Here is a 25,325-nt window from a genome sequence, read left to right as displayed (position 1 = left end):
GGTGACAAACTATTTCAATTTTTTTTTTTTGTCACCAAGCACTAATGACATATCCATTTATTCAATTCTTGTTCTTATTAGAGACCTCCCTTTCCTATGCCTTTCAATATTATTTTGAAATTTATGTCTATGTCAAATAATTTGATTTACCTCATATATATATATTGATAGTATAATTTTGTTATATTATTAATACGTACACGTTATTTGTAATGACCCGTTTCCGTCGTTATAGAAAAGCCAATAGGGAAAGAATTGGGGCCAAAAAACTTTTGAGTAGTAACTTTGAATTTCCCAACCTAGTCCAGATTTGGACGAAATCATAGTCGTTAAGGTGTAGGGAAATCTGGTAACAATCGAGTGACTTATTTATGATTTTGATTACATGAGTGGTTAGATAAGTCGTTAAGGAATCTGTACGACCTTAGAGAATTGAATTCGGATGAGTAGAACTCCCGAAATTGATCTTAGCGTGAACGGTATTTTCTGAGCGTCGTTGGTTAAAGGTGTGTTGTGAAATGGGGGTCTTGGAATTATTAAAATAGCTCACTAGTTCCGTGCAAGCCACTGGGGCGGGATTTCCGCCGCCAAGGTGGGGCTGCTGAGGACCGTTGTGGCTGGTCCGACGTGACTTAAGGTCGTAAATAAACCCCAAAACGTCTTTATTCTACAATTTTTGACTTTGAGAGCTAAGGAACGACCCCAGACGAGTTCTTGACTGTTTTTCACCATTCTTGAGGCTAAAGGTAAAGTTCTCACTCCCCGAATCCGTATTTCAATCCGTAGAACGTAGTTTCTTGGGTAATTATCATTGGGGAAAGGTTTTGATCTGAAGTTAATGATGGAAAAAGCCCTAATTTGGGTATTGGGATCTTGGGTTGGCCTAGGGTTGATAATGTTGATTATAATCTGGGTAACTAGTCCTCGTTTATTGATCTTTGCGTTAATTGTATGTTTTTAGACCACGAACAAGCGGGAAGAATCCGGAAAGGCAAAATTCAAGTGCCTTAGGGGATTCAAGCTTGGATTCGAGGTAGGCTATGGTTGTGATTTCATATTGGTGTGATATATGTTTGTAATTGCTCATTATAATGCATGTATGTATGCGAATGTTGCATTATTGATCACCCTAAGCGTAAATGAAGATAATTGAATAATTGTATGCCATGAATCACCTCTTGTTGTATAATTGTGAGAATATACATTGTGATTGTGATTGTGGTTTGTTGAATGAATCGGGTGTTGCGTTCCGACACACTAACTTGGATCAGTTGCCACATTCCGACATAAACATGAGATCGATTGCCACGTTTCGACATACACATGGGATCGGTTGCCACGTTCCGGCATAAACATTGGATCGGGTACCACGTTCCAGTATGCTAACAATTTGGGTGTGGGTTCTATGAGATGACCATTGAATTGGGTTCCGTGAGAGGACCATTGAATTGTGTTGTGTATCTACTTGTGATGATTACGTTCATATCTAATGATGATTGATATTGGAAGATTGTATGTTGCTCTAAATTGATAGCCAATGTGTATTATTGAGAACGTGAGATGCTACATTGATCCAAAAAAGATGACTAATATTGTATATGTTCGGTATATGCATGTTTTATAATATTGTGGTTACTTGCATATGTTTCACTTATTGGGATAGCCGCGTGATTTTACCAATACATTGTGGTTTTGTACTGATACTGCACTTGCTTCTTCTTTGTTGAGTACAAGACATCTTCAGAGGCTATTGATAGACCTCAGCTAAGTGACTATTGATCATGACAGGATTTAAGGGTGAGTCAGTTCTTTCAGGTTGCCATGGATCTCTCTTGTTTAAGTCCATTCTTTTCGAACTCAGACTATTTATTTAAGGTGTTTGTTTAGTTTCGGGGTTGTACTCCTTGTTCTTAGACTTGTCGTTAATAGAGTTTTGGTATAATGACTTTCATGTTCTAGGGGATGTTCTTCCGCATTAGTTTGGTTAATTGCTTGTTAAAACCTTGGAGTTTATGGGGACTCCATTTTTATTGACATTTAAACCTGCTTTCGTATCTCTAAATGCCTTAGTTTCCATAAAATTTGTTTGTTTGGGTTGTAGTAATGGTTCTCCCACTAGAGGGCTTGTGTGGGTGCCAATCACGATGGTCTGGGTCGTGACAAAGTTGGTATCCGAGCCCTAGGTTCGTTGATCTCATTGTATTAAAACGAGTCTAGTAGAGTCTTTCGGAATGGTACGATGACGTCCGTACTTTTCTTTGAGAGACTATAGGACTTTAGGAAAAACTCACTTCTTTCTACTCCTTCGTGCTATGACTTGAATCCAATTGGTATCTGGGTGATACAAATTGGTATACTTCCTCCTTCACTCTATGGTCCAGGCTAGAGCAACAACAACGGTAACACCATCACTAGCAACAGAGGATGTGTATAGACTACCGACAGTTGAATAGGGTCACCATTCAGAACAAGTATCTATTGCCTCAGATAGATGACTTTTTTGACCAATTGCAAGGTGCATCGGTTTTCTTTGAGATTGATTTAAGGTCTGGTTACCATCAGTTAAAGATTGAGGCGGTTAAGAATTGGGTTCGACCAAGTTTTGTGATTGAAATTAGAAGTTTTGTGGGGCTCGCTAGCTATTATTGTTGCTTGTGGTATGAGTTGAGTCCAATTGGTATCTCAACAAAGTGAACTAGACGTCGTAGTCCCGGCTGAAGGGACACAAGCAAGTTAATTGAAACTGAAAAAGTTCAATTGGTATCTAGCCTTAGGGGCCGTATAAGGCATAGATGATCAGTAATGGTCGTCTATGGAATGAACTAATTAAAGAATTTTGACGTGTATGCAAGTTGTAACTACTTGAGTTTCGTGAAACATGTTGTGAAAAGAAAGTCACCACGAGATTAGGTGCAAGGGTCTAGATAAATTACGATGTGGTTCGTAAGCGAGAAATCTGGACTTGCGTTGTGACCAACGGATAACCGTGTGAGAGTCTGGGTATATCCTGGGGATATGTGTGTGGTAGTGTTGAAACGATGTAAAAGGATTCTAAAGTGCGTACTTCGTTGGGTTGACCGGGGGTAGACAATGATTGTCCTAGCTAAAAGGATTTTCTTAAATGCCTAGTTATGGCTGGGAAATCTAGGGGAAATATAGAAAAGAGAGGAGCCCCATAAATTGTTATCAAGGGTTCTGTTTCCGTCAAGGCCGCTGGGGCAGGATTTTCCCCGCCACGGCGAGACCGCCAATGCGGGATTTCTCCCACCAGAGCGGGACAGAGCGAGACAGAATCTCAGCCCTGTCTCCCATGTTTTCCCTTAGTCACAATTATGGACCTCAAATCGTACCCGAACCCCCGCGATCTAATTTAGTGTTCAGCAATCGAATATAAATTATAAGTGTGTTAAAATTATGGAGAACCTGGGCATATGAGGAGGAAATCAGTGAGGCCGTGGAGGCCGGGGAAATGGTAATGCAGGTAGAGGAGTAGTGAAGCCAGTCGATGAGGTTGTCTGTCAAGACGACATGGTTCAATTATATGCTTTTCCGGGCAAGACCAAGTTTGACGCGTGTGATGCAGTGGTCACTAGTGCTACTTTTGTCTGTGTCCATATGGGTATTATTTTGTGTGATATGGGTTCTTCTTATTCGTACGTGTCAGTTCAATTGCCTTGGGATTTGATGTGGTTTGTGATATACTTGACGACCCCATCCATGTTTCTACCCTAGTTGAAGAGTCAGTCATAGTCACCCTTGTATATCGTGTCCAGTTGTGTTTATGGATTTTTAGACCTGGATTGATTTGGTTATACTGGATATAACTGACTTGATATAATTTTAGGCATGACTTAGTTGTCCCCTTATTATGTTGTGCGTAATGGTAATGCTAAGTCGATAACTCTAGAGATCCCCGGGAAAGAAAAGATTAGAGTGGGAAGGGGGTATAAACCTAAGTCAGCTAAGGTCGTATCTCTCTTGCGGGGTAGGAAACTGGTGGGGCAGGATTGTTTGGCGTATTTGGCTCATATTCGGGATGTTGAGGTTGAGTCTCCCTCTATTGAGTCTATTCATGTAGTATCTGAATTTTGAGGAGTGTTTCCTACTGATTTGTCTGGTATGCCTCCGGATAGAGATATAGATTTCTGCATTAACTTGGAACCGGGCACTCGCCCCATCTCCATTCCTCCTTATCGCATGGCTCTGGCAGAACCGAGAGAGCTTAAAGCTCAAATCTAAGAGTTTCTTGATAAAGGTTTTATCGTCGTAGTGCTTCTCCGTGGGGTGCTCCTGTCTTGTTTGTTAAGAAGGAGGGTAGTATGAGTACTGGTGATTTTATCTTAAGCCATAAATGAGTGGATTGATACGGGAATGACAAGCTTATAGATAAAGAAAGTCTCATTGATTATACTTGGGTGAATAAAATTGAAGTATTTAGCAAGAAGGTGCGTATAAAATGGGGTTAGTCATTTGAATTTGATGAGTTTACCTAAGTTTGAGGCGTCGTGTTGATGAAAAAGTTGACTTCATAGTGATAGTCAAGGCTGACGGAGCGTAATGGCAATAAGAGTTCGTGATGGATTGTGACGGGATGCAACTATATAATAAAATTGTTGGTTAAGTGATTTTTTTGATAGTAATTACGACTTGCGAGTATCCAAGGTCGTAGTTTTCTAATAATTGGTGAGTAACGTGGTTGTATGGAAAATATAAGAGATGGTAGGACACCACTCGAATAGAATGTTAAAGAGCTAGAGTTATAATAAAGGAAAATATAGTAGAATGTAGTACAACCTTTAGGAAGAGGCGAGAGCAAGAATATTTTATTGGATTCTTAAGGCTAAAGAGGTATCTTCAGAGGGGTAGATAATTAAGTTCAGAGACGCGTGATTTCATTATTTTGTTATGGCTATGGTAATAGTGTCATGGGTCCATCAGACGGGTTAAAAACTATTGAAAAAGACTCGAGAAAGAATTGTGCAGACATTAGCTTGAGAGTGATGATAAGTGCTTGTTTTGTTTTTGAGTTTAGTAATGAGTACGATTGGATTGTTAGCGAAAAATATTGTAAGATCGATGGAGATGCGATTGATGATAAGCGAAGATTCGGGATTTCATAAAAATCTTCAAGGTATAAGCTAATGTTGATAAATAAGGGGATTGTGTTATACGGTTGAGTGGTTCTACATGTACCACATTGCTTATGAGAATTTATAAAAGAGTTACCATGTGTATTTGTGGTTGTCCGGTAATCTTAATATTACTCTAGTCATCGAAGTCATGTATCGATTATGTGTGGTTGAATGTGGGAATCATTGGGTCCAATTCTACTGTTCTTAATAGGTAATCTACAATTACTAAATCTAGCATTTTGATTGATAGTGTTGTTGGAGGGGTTGTATGTTTGGACATATCTCTCGATGAGTATATGATTTCTAAGGATCAAATTTGTTATAACTTAAGCTCATGAAAATTCATGTTGCAGGATGGAGATATTGTTAAGAACTGTGATTGTTTAGGTATTATGAGTATGTTTGGTTGATTCAAGTTCACTTCTTTGTAACGAGTATTGACTTGGAATTTTACATGCTTAAGTGCTAAAGGATTTTCTCGGATGATTGTGTCAAGGTCCTTGATAACATGTTGTAGACATGTGTACGATCAACTTTGGTGGTTGTTGGAAATCGCTTTTGTTGTAGTTAAGTTTACATACAACAATATTTATCACTCGAGTATTGAGATGAGTTCATTGAGGCATTGTATGAGAGGATGTGTAGGTGTTCAATTGGTTGGTTTGAGGTTGAAGATGTGAAATCTTTGAGAGTTAATTTGGTTAAAGATGTTCAGGGTAAGGTGAAAAATATCCAATCTAAGCTTTTAGCAGCCCACAGTCGACAGAAAAAGTATATGTGACAAGTATCCCCAATTATTCGATGATTCAGATACTACTTTATTCTTGCTTTAGTCCTTTTCTCCTAGTTTGTCACTAGGGGACGAGTGATGGGTAAATTGGTATCTATTATCATGATCTGTTCTCGTCATTATAAAAAAGCCAATGGGGAAAGAATTGGGGCCAGAAAACTTTTGAGTAGTTACTTTGAATTTCGCAACCTAGTCTAGATTTGGACGAAATCAGAGTCGTTAAGGTGTAGGAAAATCTGATAACAATCGGGTGATTTATTTATGATTTTGATTACATAAGTGCTTAGATAAGTTGTTAAGAAATCTGTACGGCCTTACGGAATTGAATTCGGGTGAGTAGAACTCCCGAAACCGATCATAGCGTGAACGGTATTTTCTGAGCGTCATTGGTTAAATGTGTGTTGTGAAATGGGGATCTTGAAATTATTAAAATAGCTCATTGGTTCCATGCAAGCCGCTGGGGCGGGATTTTTGCCGCCAGGGCGGGGCCGCTATAGCAGTGTGAGGACCGTTGTGGCGGGTCCAACGCGACTTAAGATCGTAAATAAACCTCAGAATGTCTTTATTCTACACTTTTCGATTTTGAGAGCTAAGGAACGACCCCAGACGAGTTCTTGACTGTTTTTCACCTTTCTTGAGGCTAAAGGTAAGGATTTCACTCCCTGAATCCGTATTTCGATCCGTAGAACATAGTTTCTTGGATAATTATCATTGGGGAAAAGTTTTGATCGGAAGTTAATGGTGGAAAAAACCCTAGTTTGGGTATTGGGATCTTGGGTTGGCCTAGGGTTGATAATGTTGATTATAATTTGGGTAACTAGTCCTCGTTTGTTGATCCTTGAGTTAATTGTATGTTTTTAGACCACGAACAAGCGGGAAGAATTCGGAAAGGGAAAATTCAAGTGCCTTAGGGGATTCAAGGTAGGTGTTGGTTGAGATTTCATATTGGTGTAATATATGTTTGTAATTTTTCATGATAATACATGTATGTATGCGAATGTTGCATTATTGATCACCCTAAGCGTAAATAAATATAATTGAATAATTGTATGTCATGAATCACCTTTGTTGTATAATTGTGAGAATATACATTGTGATTGTGATTGTGGTTTGTTGAATGGATCGGGTGTTGCGTTCCGACACACTAACTTGGATCGGTTGCCACGTTCCGGCATAAACATGAGATCGATTGCCACGTTCCGGCATAAACATGGGATCAATTGCCACGTTTCGGCATAAATATTGGATCGGGTACTATGTTTCGGTATGCTAAAAGTTTGGGTATGGATTCTATGAGAGAACTATTGAATTGGGTTCCGTGAGAGGACCATTGAATTGTGTTGTGTATCTACTTGTGATGATTATGTTCATATCTAATGATGATTGATATTGGAAGACTGTATGTTGCTCTAAATTGATAACCAATGTGTATTATTGAGAACTTGAGATGCTACATTGATCCAAAAAAGATGACTAATATTGTATGTGTTTGGTATATGCCTGTTTTATAATGTTGTGGGATGTGTTTTACTTATTGGGATAGCCGCGTGATTCTACCAGTACATTGTGGTTATGTACTGATACTGCACTTGCTTGTTCTTTGTTGAGTACAGGGCATCTTCAGGCGGCTATTGATAGACCTCAGCTAAGTGACTATTGATCGTGATCGTATTTAAGGGTGAGCCAGTTCTTTCAGGCTGCCATGGATCTCTCTTGTTTAAGTCCATTCTTTTCGGACTCAGACTATTTATTTAAGTTGTTTGTTTAGTTTCGGTGTTGTACCCCTTGTTCTTAGACTTGTCGTTAGTAGAGTTTTGGTATAATGACTTTCAGGTTCTAGGGTTGTTCTTCTGCATTAGTTTGGTTAGTTGTTTGTTAAAACCTTGGAGTTTATGGGGACTCCATTTTTATTGACATTTAAACTTGTTTCCGTATATTTAAATGCCTTAGTTTTCATAAAATTTGTTTGTTTGGGTTGTAGTAATGGTTCTCTCACTAGAGGGTTTGTGTGGGTGTCAGTCACGACGGTCTGGGTCGTGACATTTTTACTATATATTTTTGTGTTATAATGAAGACATGGAGGAAATAGGTATGCGTTTGATAATAGATCCAAATATGTTTTTTTTTATTCTATTTATAATTTATGGAGTTCATATTAAAAATGAAGTTGTGCTTGGTTATACTTTTTGTAAAGAGTATTTGAAATAATATTCACACATGAATGTACATAAATATAACTTCAGAAGCGAAAAGTAAATTGGAAAACATATTATATAAATTATTTTTCAAATTTAAAATACACTTCAAATTTAATTTGAATTTTTCAGTTAAGCATTAATTTTTAAATAAAATGAATAATTATTTTATAAATAAATAAATATTTTTTATGATCAAATGGTCTAATTGTGACTTATGCTCAAACATAAATGTGCCCTTTTAATTTTAAGGGAAAATACATAAAAAAAAAAACCCCTGAACTTGGCACGAAAACTTTCTTTAGTACTTAAACTTTACGGGTAATTATTTACCCCCTTATCTCATTTCACGTGAATTTAATACCATCCTAACAGATGACGTGGCAAAAAAAGAAAATAATTTTTTTTGAAAGCGCGTTAAAAGTAATGGTCCAACTTTATATATATAATGAAAAAAAAAAACCACCCCATTCTTCTTCTTCTTCAAACCCCCCACCCCACCCCATCCCATCCTCTTTCTCCTTCTTCAAACTCTACATTCAAAGTACATTTTCTCGTTAAACACATAAACAAAAAGAATCACATTCAAGACCCACATAATATTTTTTACTCTTTACTTTGGAGATTTGATTTTTCTTAAAAAGTTATGAATTTTTTTGAAAAATAAAGACTTGGGCATAAAAGAAGTTGAGGTTTTGTCAACCGATCTATAATGTTAATGGTTGGCAATGGCGATTGAAGCAATGGGTAGAGAAAGTTTTTTTTTTTAAAAAAAAATCACCACAAATAAATGTGTTTTTTCTTGAATTAGACCTTGATTAGTATATAAAAATAAAAAAAAATGAAGAATACCGACAATCGACATGGCAGTAAATGATGTTGAGTATTGAAAAAAAATCACTGCTAATGATTTCAATATTTCTTAAACTAATTAAGAACTAAAGATTAACTAGTATTTAAATATTCTGAAAAGGAAAGAAAGAAATGAATTTAAAAAATCAAAAATCAAATTTTAGAGAATTTCCAATGTGGCTATGACATGACGCTTATGTGGTTCTAATGTGTCAATGACGTGGCGTGAGTGTAATACACTTGCCAACTTGAGACTGGTATTACATTTTTAGGGTGATATTAATTCATTTCAAATATGTTAAGGGGAGTAAATAATTACCCGTAAAATTTAAGTACTAAAGTAAGTTTTCGTGTCAAGTTCAGGGTTTTTTTTTTATGTATTTTCCCTAATTTAAATATTGTATATGCCACACTCACCATACATATACAATTTGATTTCTCTATAATATTTAATCCTCTGCAATAATATTTTGCTTTTAGCATGTATTTTTGAACTAATTTCTCATGACATTCATATAATAACAATATTTTATTATAACAATTAAAATTTTGAACTGATAATATAATAAAAAAATTACACACTAAGATATTTTCCAAATTATTACATCATGATGGCCCATTAATCCACATGGCTTCCAAAGTTTGGTTTCACAAGTTTCTATCATAAAAGAAGCACTATAAAAGGCAAATATCAATGAACCAATTGCATAATCTAATCTTTTCCCAATTTCTATTTATTATTCTTATTCTATTTTCCACTAAAACATATCCCCTTTTTTATACTCACTTTTGACCCATGCAACTATACTCAATTGTTAATCCAACCTTCCCACTTTCCTTCTAATCCAAAGAGGTCACCATCATCACAATATTCTTTGTAAAAGAATGATTAATTACTCAAAACATTCATTATGTTCCATAATTTTAGTCTATCCCCAAAGAATCCAATATTTGAATGGATTCAAAATTAGAATAATTATCCAATGGGTGGTTGAGGTGACTAATATCTTTTTGGACAAAGATTTAGCATTGTGCATTTGAACTATTATTCCAACATTATAAAGTAAACAAAATCTCAAGTGGTAAACATTAGAAAAAATTGATTGATGCACGAAATATTTCATATTTATGTAGGGTTTAAGAGAGATATATTCTTTAAATATGTTGATTCATTTTCACAATTCAAATTTATGAATTGCACAATTATCAAAATAATTTTACTGTTGCTTTGATACTATCCTTTTAAGTTATAAGACCTTAGTCAAATTAAATTATTTAATTGACTTCTATGCTCAATTGTATTTAAGTGGCTATTCATACTTTTATAGTTAGCAAATTATATCGCATTTGGTTTTGACCTTAACATATAACTTCAACATTGTTTATAACCAATTTTTATCGAATTTATTTTAACATGTGAATTCATTAATTTCATATTGAAGTTCATTAAATCAAAATAAAAATACTTTTTCTGTTCCATTTTATTTGTCCAATTTTTACTTTTTACTTGTCATTTATATAAATAAATAAAAAGACAATATTTTTTACCTATTACACTCTCAATTTATTTAGAGAGTTAATATTTTTGAGAAAGATAGATCATGTTTAATGAGTAAATTGATTTTGGAATTCTCTCAATTAATAGGGGTAAAATAATAAACTCACTATGTCAATTATTATTTTCTGAATAAGTGTACCAAGTAAAAAATGAATAAGTAAATAGGGACAGAGAAAGTACAAGCTAATTTGCTAATATATATATTCGTAGAAAACAATTTGTTTTATTTATTTTAGAAGAAATAATATTTGGATTGGGAGTCTTGATGGACAAACAATATTTTTATATTTGTATATTTTAACTCGCGGTTGGATATGCAAAATGAAATTATTTAACATGACACTTTTGTGTCTTAGATGTGGGGCATGTAAGTTTACTTGGTCAATTTTATACAAGTTTAAGTTTATACTTGTGCACATCCAAAATTAGAGGGTCAAGTTAAATGTCATATTTATAATATGATACTAAATTAGTTTTTGAATATGTAATTTGGTGTTATAATTTGATATGAAGAGATTCTTGTAGGCATCATACATAAATGTGTCCTCTCTCTATATATAAGATATAATACATCAACGTGACCTTCAACTTGACTTCAACTAACATATATGTCCTTCAGCTTTGAGTCAGAGGCGTATCTAGAGGGGGTGCCGTGGGTTCACGTGAACCCATGCTCCCCTCTCTAGATCATATATCGTAGTGTTATATTTTAAAAAAATATTTAAATATAGATGTGTGAACCCATGTTCAAAGTATCATATAATAATGCGATGATGATTGGGTGCACTTCTCTAAGTGAGAGATAGAACTTTAAATCTTATATCTATCTTGTCTGTTTGAGGAACACTTTTTCAAGTGGTTATCAGTTACACTTTTGTTGTTTCAACTAATTTTTCTTTTGATGTTTTCCTTTATACTTTCAAAATTTTCAAGTGTGTTACATTGAGAATTCCTAAAAAATTTAGCATTGTAAATATTTTATATAATTAAATCAAATGTGTATATTAAAATTTAAAACTAGTAGTATTATATATTTTTGACCTATAATTTTTAAACTTTAATGGTTCATATTACGAACTAAAAGTCAAATTGATCAAATTTATATTTAAGATACATTTTTTCCTAATCGTGCACCCATCTAGCCGAAATCCTGGATACGCCTCTGCTTTGAGTGTGCACAAGTTGATACTTAAGCTTGTATAAAATTGAACTAAAGACACATTCATTTTTACATGTGTTCAATATGGCAATTTTATGTCCTATGTGGAGTCCTACGTGTATTATGTCATGTATTGATGTGAAGAGATTGTTGTATTATGTGGAAGTATTATATATATATATATATATTAGACATAATATGTCAACGTGCTCTTTAACTTGGCTTCAACTAATATCTATGCCCTCTAATTTTGATAGTGCACAAGTAGACACTTAGACTTGTATAAAATTGAACATAACGAGACACATTCATTTTACGTGATGTCCCACGTGACAATTTTATATGCTACGTGAAGTCCTACCTATATTATGCCATGTATTGAACCAATCCTTAAAATACTCAAAATTGTTCAGTGCTCTCATAAATCGCATCTCTCCAATGCGTTTTATGAGCAAACTTTTCGGGCTGAAATTTCCCAGCTGAATGGGAATTATTTCTTACTAATATACTGTCCCATTATTTTTTATGATATCTTTTCACCCCCTTGATTTATTAGTTTTTGATTTAACTCCTTCTAAAGAAAAAATATATATACTGTAAATAGTAAATATTAACTAAAATGAAGTCAAATTTATTCCATATTTTATTTGAGATATTACCTAAAATTAATATTATTTTTATACCAAAAGTTTGATATAATATATCTCATACTTCCTTTGTCCCTAATTACTTGTCCACTTTTAAATTGACACGCCTATTAACAAAACAATTATTGACATAATGAGTTTACCAATTTACCTCTATTAATTATGAAGTGGATGAATTAAAAACTTAGGTTTTTCAAGAAGTTCTACCTTTTTCAAAGTAATTAATTGAGGGTATAATATGTAAAAAAATTGTCGTTTCTTGATTTGTCAAAATAGACAAGTAATTAGGTACAACTAAAAAGGGAAAAATAAACAAGTAATTAAGAACATGGGGAGTATAAAAGATAAGATCAACTGTCCAATTCTAATCTTAATTATAATTCAAGATAATAATTTTAGATATTTTCATATTGAAATTAAATTTATTTCATATTTGATCGGAGATATTAATTAAAATCGATATTATTTGCAAACCAAAACTTTTGTATAGTTTATCTCATATAAAAATAAAGATCAACTATCAAATTTTAATCTTAATTATAATTCAGGGTAATAATTTTAGATATTCCTATTTTGAAATTAAATTTATTCTATGTTTGATCGGAAATATTAATAAAAATCAATATTATTTGTAAACTAAAATTTTGGTATAGTTTAATGTTTATCTCATTTAAAAAATAAGATCAACAACCAAATTCTAATCTTAATTATAATTCAAGATAATTCTAGAATATTCTCATTTTGAAATTAAGTTTATTCCATATTTGATCAAAAATATTAATTATAAATAAAAGCAATATAATTTATATACCAAAATTTTGATATAGTTTATATTTATATCCCATGTAAAAGATAATAAGACCAATATTCTTAATCATAATTCAGTATAATAATTTTAGATATTCCTATTTTAAAATTAATTTTGCTCCACATTTGATTGAAGATATAAATTAAAATCAATATTATTTATATACCAAAATTTTGGTATAATTTATCTTATATAAAAAATAAGATCAACCATCAAATTGTAATCTTAATTAATTATAATTCAAGAATATTCCCCCGTTTTGATCATACAACCCTTAAAGATATGAAAAAATAACATTTTTCTAATATAAAAATGGGTAAAAATCACGAAAATCTTATCAATAAGATAAAAGTTCAAATATGTAATTGACCTACTTATATATAATGAAAAAAAAATATATTTCTACGATAATCGCCACGTCAACACCCCTTAACTCAACCCGAGTTAATTTATCAAAACCCTAACCACCCCACACCCCCTCAAAAAACCCCTATATATACTCCCACCTCTTCAACATTTGTCCTCTCTTCTCTTTTCTCTCCATTTTGCTCGAAAGAGTGACAACACATACATTATAACGTATGCATCATTTCTCTCTCGATCATATCGAAAACCCTAGCTTAAAATCATCAAATTAGGGTTCCAAATCGGTGTAAATGTGATTTTTTTTGTTGAATGATACATTGAATCGGTGTAAAATTTGAGTGATTTTTGATTTTTATTTGTGTTTCTGTATCAATGGCGGAGCGAATGAGGAGATTTGGAGTAGGTTACGCTTTGGCACCGAAGAAACAAGCGAGTTTCATACAGGTATCGCTTGTTAACCTAGCGAAGGAACGAGGAATCGATCTCGTTAAGATCGATATGGATATGCCTTTGATTGAACAAGGACCGTTCGATTGTGTTCTTCATAAGCTGTATGGTGATGATTGGAAGCGGCAATTGGAGGAGTATGCTTTGAAATATCCTCATGTGTTGATTATTGATTCGCTTGAGGCGATTGAGCGGTTGCATAATCGGATTTCGATGCTTCAGGTGGCGACTGAGCTGGAAATCAAGTGTGAAACGACCTCGTTTGGGATTCCTAAACAGACTGTTGTGTATGATGCGAAAATAGTGTCGGCGAGTTATTTGGAGAGTGAGGGATTGAAGTTTCCTGTGATTGCGAAACCGTTGGTGGCTGATGGAAGTGCGAAATCGCATAAGATGTTGTTGGTGTTTAATAAGGATGGGTTGAGTAAACTGAAACCACCTATAGTTTTGCAGGAGTTTGTGAATCACGGGGCTGTGATTTTTAAGGTTTATGTGGTTGGTGATTATGTGAAGTGTGTGAAGAGGAAGTCGTTGCCTGATGTGATGGAGGAGAATTTGGGGAAATTAGAGAGTTATTTATCGTTTTCGCAGGTTTCAAATTTGAACACTTGTGAAAAAAATGATGATAAATACTATAAGCTGATGAATTTGGATGATGCTGAATTGCCCCCATTGAGTTTTCTGAAGGAGATAGCAAGAGGGCTCAGACGAGCTACGAAACTGTATCTCTTTAATTTTGATTTGATTAGGGATAATAGGGTTGGAAATAAATACCTTGTTATTGACATTAACTATTTCCCTGGGTATGCAAAGATGCCGAATTATGAGAGTGTGATGACAGACTTTTTCTGGGATGTGCTGAATAAGAATGATAAGGGTTTTGAGAATTTACAGAAGGGCAGTTGTGAAAAGGAGGTGAGGTTGTTAGTTGGGAATAAAGGGTATGGTGAGGATGAAGGGACATTACCAGTTTCACCTCTTAAGAGGGAAGAAAAAGAGAATACTATTCAGGTCTAAGAAGGGACATTTGCGTGGCTTGCGCGGGTGGCCAAGGGTCAGTCAGACGATTTGGTCAAGATGCTGTTTTGCAGGTGTTACTGGTAAAGCTGCAGGGATTTCTTCTAGGTAGGGAGTTAGTATAGAAGGGAATAAGTAGGTTCCTGAGATGGCCTTCTGAAGGCAGTAGATGCTGTTCTTTGTTGAAACATGTACATTCTATCTTTGCAGTCGAGATAGGTACTTTGCAGATACTCTTTTTCTAGGAAAGTTTAGTTTTTTAAAGGCTATTGTATTTCATTGGTAACAATATTTCAATATGTGCCTTTAACAACTTTGATCAATGAAATGTGCTGTATTCTCAATGAGTGTCATACTATATTTCCATCATTTTCTTCTGCTTTGCAGTCCAATATAATTGCATGTGGTTTTCATATCCTAAATAGTGTTTTCTTTCTGTTTATATATTTCAGTGTCCTAAGAGGAATATAGCTTGGTGAATATTTTTTCCACTTTGGTGTTTTACATGAATAACTCTTTATTATACTGTCTTGTTCATGGAAGTTAATGTGAATTATGTCAGCATGACTGCAAGAATATTCCTTTTCTGGACCACAACCCAAACAAGACTGTTCAGACTGAGATCATATTCATTAGCTTTTGTAGCATAACAGTGATTTCATATTAATTGTCAGATTCTTATGCTGTATGTGGGGATGAGAGGCAACTTCAACTTACCATGAGTGTTCACCTTTATCGACTTGTCAAGTTGAAGGTTAATTCTTCACGTTGAGAATTAGATTCTCTGGTATTGAGGCTTGGCATGCAGTATTCGTACCTTTTTATTTAATGGTTATCATTTACTTTTGCCATTGAATTTCTCTTTTATGCTAGGGTTACTGTGTTCTTCATTTGTGCTAGGGTGACTGCTCCTTTTTGATACTTAAGTACTTGAGCGTTTCAAATGTGAAGAAACAAAAAAAAGAATTGTCACTGCCTTTTGTTTTCTGAAATTTGTGGATCACAATTTTGTCATTGGTGAACTTTTTTTCAAAGATCCATCTGTTCTTATTTGTCAGTTTGATTCTTGAACATGATGAAGATTGATTAGATAGCACGAATGCAATTATACCAGGGGACAGGTTCCCACTGTGTTTATCCTTGTATTGATGTACTGTCGACAACTCACTGAAAAGAGAACTTAACCTTCTTATGTTACTAATGATCTTTCAATTACTGCCAATCCTTTGTACTCTTGCTTTTATGACTCTTTCATGTGGATGGACTCGTTGAGTTGCCAGAGATCAATCAGAGCTATTTGGGGAAGCCAGTTTCTGCTCTTATACAGTTCACTTTGAATTTGGGCTGTAGTAATTCTCGTTTTCCCTTGAACTACTTAAGCATTGTTGATTGTATGCTTGTCTTGTTTTTTTGTCTCTCTATATCAATACCTTGGAGAAATTAACGACTGACAAAAGGATGAACAGAAACCTGTCCGTTGTAGTTGCACTCCACCAAAATTTTAAGAGTAGATGATCTTCTGTGGATCTGCAAGCCTTTGCATTATACACTCCTTTTCTCTGCCACTTTGCTTCTCTGGTGTATTCCTATGTTTTTTTGGTAAGAAAAGAAAGAAAAGAAAAAAGCTTGACAAAAACCGGATCCCATGAATCTCTTTTGAATGACCTGCATGAGAGTGACATTCATTTTGCCACCTAATTTATGGGAGCATTTCACTTGTTATGGTTGGAGAAGGTATATCTTCCATTATCTTGTTCTTTCTCTTAAGTTTTTGTTGGTCCATGAGACCGTTTTTACGAAGCATTTTAGAGTATATCATCATTTCCATTTGGTAAAGGTTTCTTTTCCTTTAAGAGGATATGCATGTGTACAATAAGGAAAAGAAATGAGTTATGGCGTGGGATTCTATTTATTGAATCAATATGTCTCTTAGGTTCTAACTACACTTAATATCTTTTATCAATGTATTCGTTTTCAGGATAGACACTTGTTTTCGGTCATTGTTTTGACAAAAATATCTCAGAAAATAGCTCGCGTTTATCATGCTGACTTATTATGCAAGTCCTAGACCGAGTGAGTTGATGTCACTGTATTTACTTCTCTCTCCCTCTGTTTCATTTTATGTATACTAATTTGACTAGACACAAAGTTTAAGAATGTAAAGTAGATTTTTGAATCTGTCTTAAACTAAAGGTATGCATAACATACCAAAAACACCCTTTGATCTTTTGTCTTAAACATGCCATGTCATTCCTATAACGAACTCATAGGTTTAAATGGAGGGAGTACATATTAGGACACAAGGACCTGAAGAAGTAGGTTTTGGATTATGAGTTAGCTTGACATTTTTGGGCTCCATTATCTTTAATTTATAGACATTTTTCCACTTGACATGCATCATTTCTGTTATTTGACGATGCAAATAACATAAAGGCTTTGCCTTTTTTGTTTGCTACTCCATTGGTTAGATAGTAATGATAAATGATTTCAGCTTGATATAGATTGCATTTATATGACTCTGTTGACGAGATAACTTTCTTATTTAGTTGCTTAACTGTGCGATATTGAATTGGCAAAAGTTTTCTTGCATGATTTTGACATGGGAGCAAGATGGCATTTTAATTGAGTTGCATGGATTGAATTGGCAAAATCCCTAGTGTTGGGAAACTGTGAAATGTAATACTAGACAAAAAAATTAGCTTTATGAACAACCATGTCTATACTTTTAGTGTGTGCACTTACAGCCAGTTAGATACTCTGCGTACTTGTATCTCTCTCATGTCACATGAGCATCTTGGTTATGTACTCCTTTTAACTGCGTCTTTTGTTTCCTGGAATGACACAAAATGTGTATGGAGACATTCTTTGCAGGAAGGAGGGAGAATTGCACAATTGATTTTGATCCTCGACTTGACCAGCCAAAATTGCTCTCACTGTGTAGATTTTTCGTTGATGAGGACCTGTACGGCCCTTAAATAGAAAGATGATGTATCAGAAGTCAGAGCAACTTATTTCCTTGTTTTGATGCTGAGTATGTGCATAATATTCTCAATCTTTAAGAAAAGGAAATGGTAAAATACATTCGCATTCTTCAGAAAAGAAAATGGTACAGGTATTTCTCTTTCTTCTTCTTGCCTTGTATGAGTGGCTTCTCCTTTAAATTTTTTCATTTTCTTAACAGGTCAGTTTCTAAATATAGTGTGTCATGGATGACTTCCTAGGGATTCCTTTTCTTTTTATCCTTTAGCTGTATGAGAACTGATTCGTTAGGCTGCTCTTCTACGTTTATGCACAAAATTATAAGTAGGCGTCAGGAGCAGAGATTACAATAGCAAAGAAGGAAAGAGAAACAATGGATACATTATTAGATTTCCAATCTGACGCATTAAATCAGATATTTGGTCATTCAGGGGAAACTTATAATGTTCAGTGATGTGCTCTTTCCTTAAGAGGGAAGTTACGATTTAAGAAGTTCAAATCTGAGCTAATTGAAATGCATTTCAGAAATACTCTTCAGTTTTAACCATTATACAGAGGCTCAGATGCATGATGGTACATTGACCTTATAGTAATATCTTCAAACTCCTTCAGTTCTGTAGATCCACTGCCCTATATTTCAATCTTCTTCCCTTCTCTGACTTGCATTGGTTACTTCTCAGCAGTGTTGTGATGTTGCTTTATCTGAAATTTATTGTGATTTCTTTTTGTGTTAGAAAGTGTTGTGCTCTTCCTGAAAGCTATCAAGGACAGGTAGTATACTTGGCCTTGAGGTTCTGATACTGAATATTTTTGTTGGACATCTAACCAGATAACAGTTTGTGATACCCAAAGTGTCTGATATGGCGCAGAGACATAATTTTTCAAAAAAAATTGCGGATGTGCTAATCAGACTCGGGTAAGCTAACCAAGGACCTGCACTTGAACTGGTGAAAGTGTTTAATTTTTGGGGTTGCTTGACGCCCACTGGATTTCACTTCTTTCTATAATGGTGACTTAACTGATTTTTGACACCTGACGTTCCTAGAGGCATACCATCAGAAAAAACTTCCTTGACCGATTGGGTAGATCAAGAAAACTGTGGTAGCAGCTGCAACAGGAGCTGAATATGCAACAGCAATCCAAGGTCGCATACCCAGACGGAAGCTAAGCTCCCACTCACGACTCATGTAACAAGCTACGCCAAGTAAGAAGTGTAGAATGTATCATTCTTTCTGGTGTACGCATCTTTGGCATATTAGATAGCTTGGGGTTTTTTTTGGCGCTGTAACTTGAGTAACCATAGCCTTTGTATATACATACAATATACATTCACCAATGCTATGGGCCCCTTTTGGGCTATAGAGAACTCAAGATCTGAATCTACTGAGATATCCATTAACTAACTCCAACATTTGTTGGCCCAAAATTGAGTAATATGGCTTGATATAGTTTTGTGGATGGAAAAAAAAAATTTACATGAAAAAAATGGTCAATTCTATTACCAAATAATGTTGTGAATTCTTTTTTACAAGAAGAAAGATTATTTTTTTTGTCCAAACGGCTCTAATAAATATAATTAATTATATTAAAATCAAGTAGTTATAAGTGAATTAAAAATATAATTTCTAAAAATAAATTAAATTATAAATTAGAAGACTTTTAAAACTTGTGATACTTATTTAATTGAGTTTACATTAAAATTAAATCCTGATTTATGATTAGATTTATTTATTTTTGTATTAAGCTTATGAATTTAAGTTAGTTAATTTAGTGTTTTTTAACCAACAATGTAGAGCTTTGAAGAAGGAAAAATAGATAAGAAATAGAAAATGACAAATTAAAAATAACGTAAAATAACGCATGAATATTTTTTTTGGACATATTTTCTATCTTTTACACGCTACAAAGACAATTTCAAATTTTATTGATAAATCACATTCAACGAATGCGTTTTATGTCTTTCCTTGTTGTCCCTCTTAATAACATTTGTGGAACTACAAATTTGCATATATGCTCTCTTATTAAACAAGAAGAACTTCACATTATTATTACATATATTACAGAAATTAGACTTATCCCAATATAGTTATAGAGATTATTTTGTGTCTTGCTACTTATAATCCTGGAGTGGATACTTCTTTTTTGAGTCGAGGATCTATTGAAAATAGATTCTCTACTTTGTAAAAGTAGTGGTAAAGTTTGTGTACACCTCCTACCCTTCTCTGACTCTATTTGTGTGATTAAACTGGATATGTTGTTGTTATTACTTGTACATATACTTCTCAATATAGTTAGAGATCATTTTGTATTTTGCTATTTTGTTGCCTCTTGTTTCACAATCCTATGTCAGATACTTTCTTTTTGCATCGAAGATTTATCAAAGATAGACTCTGAACCTCGTAAAAATAAAGATAAAATCTATGTACATAATTTTATTTTTTTAAAACTTCATTTATAAAATTACATTAAATATATTACTGTTATAGTTACTTATATACTTCTCATTAAAGGATAAAACTTTTATTTCCCAATGTTTTTGTATGCAACCACAAGATAAAATGTGTCTTATAACGTGTACAACAAACCAACAACGTTAACAAAGACAAGACAAGACAAGTAGCTATAGCTATTTTTATTTTTATTGGTTAAGACAAAATTTGGAAGTAGGTGTTTCTTGTGGTCATATGGTTTCTCTATATTATAATAATCTATACGTTACTACAAATTGCCACGTCCATACCAAACTTTTATCTTATGAACTTTATCAGCAAGATGGTGACTTCATATATACAATAGGGGCGGAAAATTAGTATTTAAAATTTATGAGTTTAAGACTAAATTATATATATATCGAGAACTTAGTGCACCAATTTTCCTTTTGCTTTTAGTATAAAAATATAAAATTAAAATTTGATAAGCGTTGGGCGAAAAATTGATCTACAATTAGCCCTAGCCCTAAGTCCATCTTGAATCATCCAATCTCAGTCAAAGTAATCTTTGAACGAGTTAATAACCCGATGTTTATTAACAAGCCTATTTTAGTCTGTTTAAATTTAACTCAATTTGCCCAACAACCACTTGTCAAACATCTATTAAAACCCCACATTCTTTGAATTGCTTCTTTAGCTTAACTTGTCTCTCTCTATAGATGGAGTACATATACATATTTCTTCTAATACTTACCCTCCTTTGACACATTCATTTTTTTTTCCATATATAAATACTTGCCAAATACATAACATAGCTAGCAAACCATATATATTATTTCCTAATAATTTATAATGGCTCCAACTTCTTTATGTTGCATCTCCAACACTGTTTGTGTTATGGGTTCTTCTACTCAGTTCGGTTCAAGCTTGATTATTCGGCTACTTGAAAAGGGCTTCATAGTCCATGCTGCTATTCAAAATCATGGTTAGTTTTTTTTTTTTTTTGGAAATTCACCAATAATTGGATTAATTGATTTTTTGAAAACTAGGGTAAGAAATTGATAAAAGAAAGATATCATTATGTCTAATTCATTTTTCTTAAAGAGATATTGCCTATATTCTCTTTGGGGATTGAACAAAGATATTGTGTATTGTAACTTAAAAAATACTCTAGGGGAGTTTGGACTTCGTATATTTATAAAACTTTCGAAAAGAGTTTTTCTAAAAGACATTCTTTTTACGAATAGATACGAAGATCGATCAGTTCAATTTCAGACTTGCATATATTACAAACTAACTAAACATTCACTATAGAAAAATAAGAATTAGTGATGAACAAATTCTAAACGTAGCTAAATAAAAAAATTCATCGCTTCTAATCTCTTTTAGCGATGAATTATCAGACAAATTTATTAGCTATGAGTTATTTAACGACAGATTCACGATGGTATTGAGATATTGTGTAGGTGATGAAGTTGAGTTGATGTCAATATGTGACAAGAAGAGATTGAAGGTTTTTTGTTTGGACCTTTTTGATTACCATAGCATAATTGATGCTTTGAAAGGGTGTTCTTGTCTTTTTTACTCCTTTGAGCCTCCCAAGGATCACTCCACTATTTATGATGTATGTTCTCTCCTTTCATTTTTTTCTCCCCATTATGCCCTTTTCATGTCTAAATGTTGCAATTTCATTACTTATAATTATTTGATTATTTATAATCTTGCGTTATGTGATCGATCTCATCTAAAAATTTAAAGTTTTTAAAAGAAAATAGATGAATTACTTAATTTTTGATAAACAATGCTTTCTCATGAATTATTTGAGCCTATATATATGCCTCGTGCGTTCTCATACAGAGTTGGAGTTATATACACTATTAATATTCTATACATGCATTATCAAAAATTAAAGAGTAAGAAAATAAATAATTATAACTTTACAAACGGTCTTTAGAGATTTTTATAATATGATGCAGTAAAATCTTGTTTTTGAATAATCATACTTTCTGAGTTTAAAAATAAGTGTTTCTTTAACTTATTTCACGTTCATAAAATAAAACAATAAATATAAGATATAATTTATAAAGTTACTCCTGTTTATTAGATATCTATCCAACATAAGCATCATTTATTTGGGAATTATTTTTTACTAAAACAATATTTATTTTATGACCGAAGAAGTACATATAAGAAGAACAAGAACATTAGTGTAGAATAATTTGGAAGATCTAAATAGTTGGTCAACTAATTAATTCAAGTTTGTCCTGTTTTAGTTAAGCTAATAATCAAAAGTTTGGTGTGCACATTTTTTTGGTGTCCTTTTATTTTTTTTTTAGGATTTTCAAAAAGAAAAACAAAATCAATTTGGGACTATACCTTTTCTAAGGTGAATTAAGAATTTAAAGTTAAATTTTTTATAATGACTTACAATTAGATATTTATAGTAACTATTTAATGAATTTCTTAATATATATATTTATATAAACTTGAGACAAAAATTACTCAATTTACATGAATTGTGTATTATATTTTTTCGATTTCTTAATATATTTCAATTTTACTTACAAATTATACAAATTTATTTTTTATTAAACATGTGCAGGAATATATGGCAGAAATAGAGGTAAGGGCAGCACATAATGTATTGGAAGCATGTGCACAAATAGACACTATAGAAAAAGTTATATTCACTTCCTCAGCAACAGCAATTATTTGGGGATTTGATGATAAAAAATTTTCATCTCATGTTGATCTTGATGAAAAACATTGGAGTGACATCAATTTTTGTCGTAAATACAAGGTATGACAATTTTTTTTTTCATTCTGAATTTATGTGATATATTTTGATAGTACGCATTTTTCCCCTTAAGGGGTAAGTGCATAATATAATCAATTTTGGGACTCCTATTTAAAGTATAACCAAAGTTTTATAAGTTGTTTTTGTTAACTTTAGCCACTTCAGATAAATGCGATTAAAGTTATAAAAAGTCACGTATGAAGTTACAAATTTTATCTGAGGGGCAAATGCACATATGTAACTTTGAGACTCCAATTGAAGGCATAATCAATAAGTTTTTGAAGTTACAATTTTTATTTGAACTTTGACATATTGCTTGTGCATGCAAGCAAACTTCAAACATTATTATTTGATACTTATTAATTAATAAAAGTTGTTTTTATTCATGGACAGTTATGGTATGCTTTATCAAAAACACTAGCAGAGAAAACAGCATGGGGTTTAGCTATGGATAGAGGCATAAACATGGTGTCAATAAACTCAGGATTATTAATGGATCATGATTTAAACATCAAAAATCCTTATCTAAAAGGAGCTAAAGAGATGTATGAAAATGGAGTTTTTGTAAGTGTTGATGTTGATTTCTTGGTGGATGCACATATTTGTGTCTATGAAGATGTGTCAAGCTATGGTAGATATTTGTGTTTTAATCACATCATTAATACAATTGATGATGCTATTAATCTTGCCAACAAGTTGTCTCCTTTGCCTTCTTCTCCTCCAAGGTATATATATATATGTCTCATTTTCTTTTTTGGGTAACTAACATGATTTTATTAATCACCAGTGAAAACATTACAAAATCATAGCTTAGTCAAACTCAACATGTCTCTCATTTTCCCTCTCCCTAAAATAAAATAAAATATATATATATATATATATATGTTTTTTGGTTTTATGTAACAGTATTTGACTAGACATTTATGAGTTCAAGAAGAAAAATAATAATAACCTCGGCCCATTTCCCATGGATTTTTCTATTGATATTCGTCGAGATGAGAATGTCCAGGAACGAATCAAGAATTTAAAATTTATGATTCCTACAATAATCCTATATATATATATATGCCCTCTCTTGTTGCAATGAATCCAACACTCTTTTGGATGATGGAGTTTTGCGTGGAAACGCAGAGGTGGAGCTAAAATTTTAATATTATGAAAGATTTTAGAATAATTATTTAAAGTATTAATAATTAGATTTTAAATTTAATATTTGTCTATAGTTAATAAATTTTTTAATATAAATATTACTTTATTTTAAAAGTTATTGAATTCGAGGAAACTTATATTTGGACATTTACCTCCATCCTACTATTCTAGCTGCATCCCTATTTATTTGAATATTGGATAGAAAACTCTAAAATATAAAATAGATGGCATGACATAAAAGAGAAAACATTCATTGATCAAATATTATATTGGTGTTCATTTTTGAGGATATGAATTTATTACTAACATATTTTATTTTTTCCCTTTTTTGATTTGATAGTTTTGGGAAGGATTCAAAGATAATCCAACAGAGGATAAGCAACAAGAAATTGAACAAAATCATGATCAAGAAGATTGATGGGCGCAAAATCGATATATAAAATTGAAACTCGTATTTATTAAAGATATTATAAAAAATTATTGAATTTAGGAGAATTAGGATAATTGTATGTTAGTTGAGAATGATAAATTACTATTTGAAAATTCCAATTGTTTGTGGAAAATCAAGAAGTCTTCTTAGTTGTTGTAACTCTATTTAGTCATATTTTGCTTTTAATTGCTTCTACGAGTGTTGATTTAAGAAATTCACTCATTCCTAAATTAATTTTCTGAATTAATATTTTTATTAACTTGAAATAGCACTTTTGATATAAATACATATTACTAATAAATGTATATATTATGTGATTTAAGAAGTTTTGTGATTTACATATATCGAATACTTATACTTTTAAAATATAAAAGAGCAATGAAAATACATTTAAAATATAAAAGATACTATAACTCTATTTTATTGGTATTTAATTAGACAATATTGTGAGAAAATCCATATTTAATAAAATATGAATTTGTTGATATTACTTATGACCGAGCAAAGCGTGAATAAATTGACTAGTTCAGAGATAAAATACATCCTTGATTGTCCTACATTTGCTCAGTC

General features: G+C 32.7%; 2 protein-coding genes across 2 annotated transcripts; both read left to right on the top strand.

The window, feature by feature from the left end:
- The first annotated feature begins 13,669 nt into the window (after positions 1-13,669).
- On the top strand, positions 13,670-15,196 carry LOC125842526 (inositol-tetrakisphosphate 1-kinase 1-like). Its single transcript, XM_049521827.1, has one exon. The coding sequence runs from the start codon at positions 13,880-13,882 to the stop codon at positions 14,969-14,971; it is 1,092 nt and encodes a 363-aa protein (XP_049377784.1). The 5' UTR covers positions 13,670-13,879; the 3' UTR covers positions 14,972-15,196.
- A 5,907-nt stretch (positions 15,197-21,103) lies between these two features.
- On the top strand, positions 21,104-24,936 carry LOC125843289 (cinnamoyl-CoA reductase-like SNL6). The gene is made up of 5 exons (XM_049522512.1): positions 21,104-21,364; positions 21,846-22,003; positions 22,982-23,179; positions 23,570-23,901; positions 24,666-24,936. Exons 1-5 carry the CDS (start codon positions 21,232-21,234, stop codon positions 24,763-24,765), a joined length of 921 nt encoding a protein of 306 aa, XP_049378469.1. The 5' UTR covers positions 21,104-21,231; the 3' UTR covers positions 24,766-24,936.
- Positions 24,937-25,325: the final 389 nt, after the last annotated feature.

The sequence above is a fragment of the Solanum stenotomum genome, chromosome 10, assembly GCF_019186545.1.
Source record: "Solanum stenotomum isolate F172 chromosome 10, ASM1918654v1, whole genome shotgun sequence".
NCBI lineage: Eukaryota > Viridiplantae > Streptophyta > Magnoliopsida > Solanales > Solanaceae > Solanum > Solanum stenotomum.
The sequence above is the reverse complement of the archived record's forward strand: the minus strand, read 5'-3'. Positions and strand labels throughout refer to the sequence as shown.

What these genes read in the sequence shown, in the direction of transcription:
- LOC125843289 (XM_049522512.1), top strand. Translation starts at nt 21,232, where the DNA reads ATGGCTCCAACTTCTTTATGTTGCATCTCCAACACTGTTTGTGTTATG. An exon ending in ATCACTCCACTATTTATGAT is followed by an intron (nt 22,004 to 22,981) that starts GTATGTTCTCTC and finishes AAACATGTGCAG; the next exon opens with GAATATATGGCAGAAATAGA. An exon ending in TTGCCTTCTTCTCCTCCAAG is followed by an intron (nt 23,902 to 24,665) that starts GTATATATATAT and finishes TTGATTTGATAG; the next exon opens with TTTTGGGAAGGATTCAAAGA.
- LOC125842526 (XM_049521827.1), top strand. Translation starts at nt 13,880, where the DNA reads ATGGCGGAGCGAATGAGGAGATTTGGAGTAGGTTACGCTTTGGCACCG.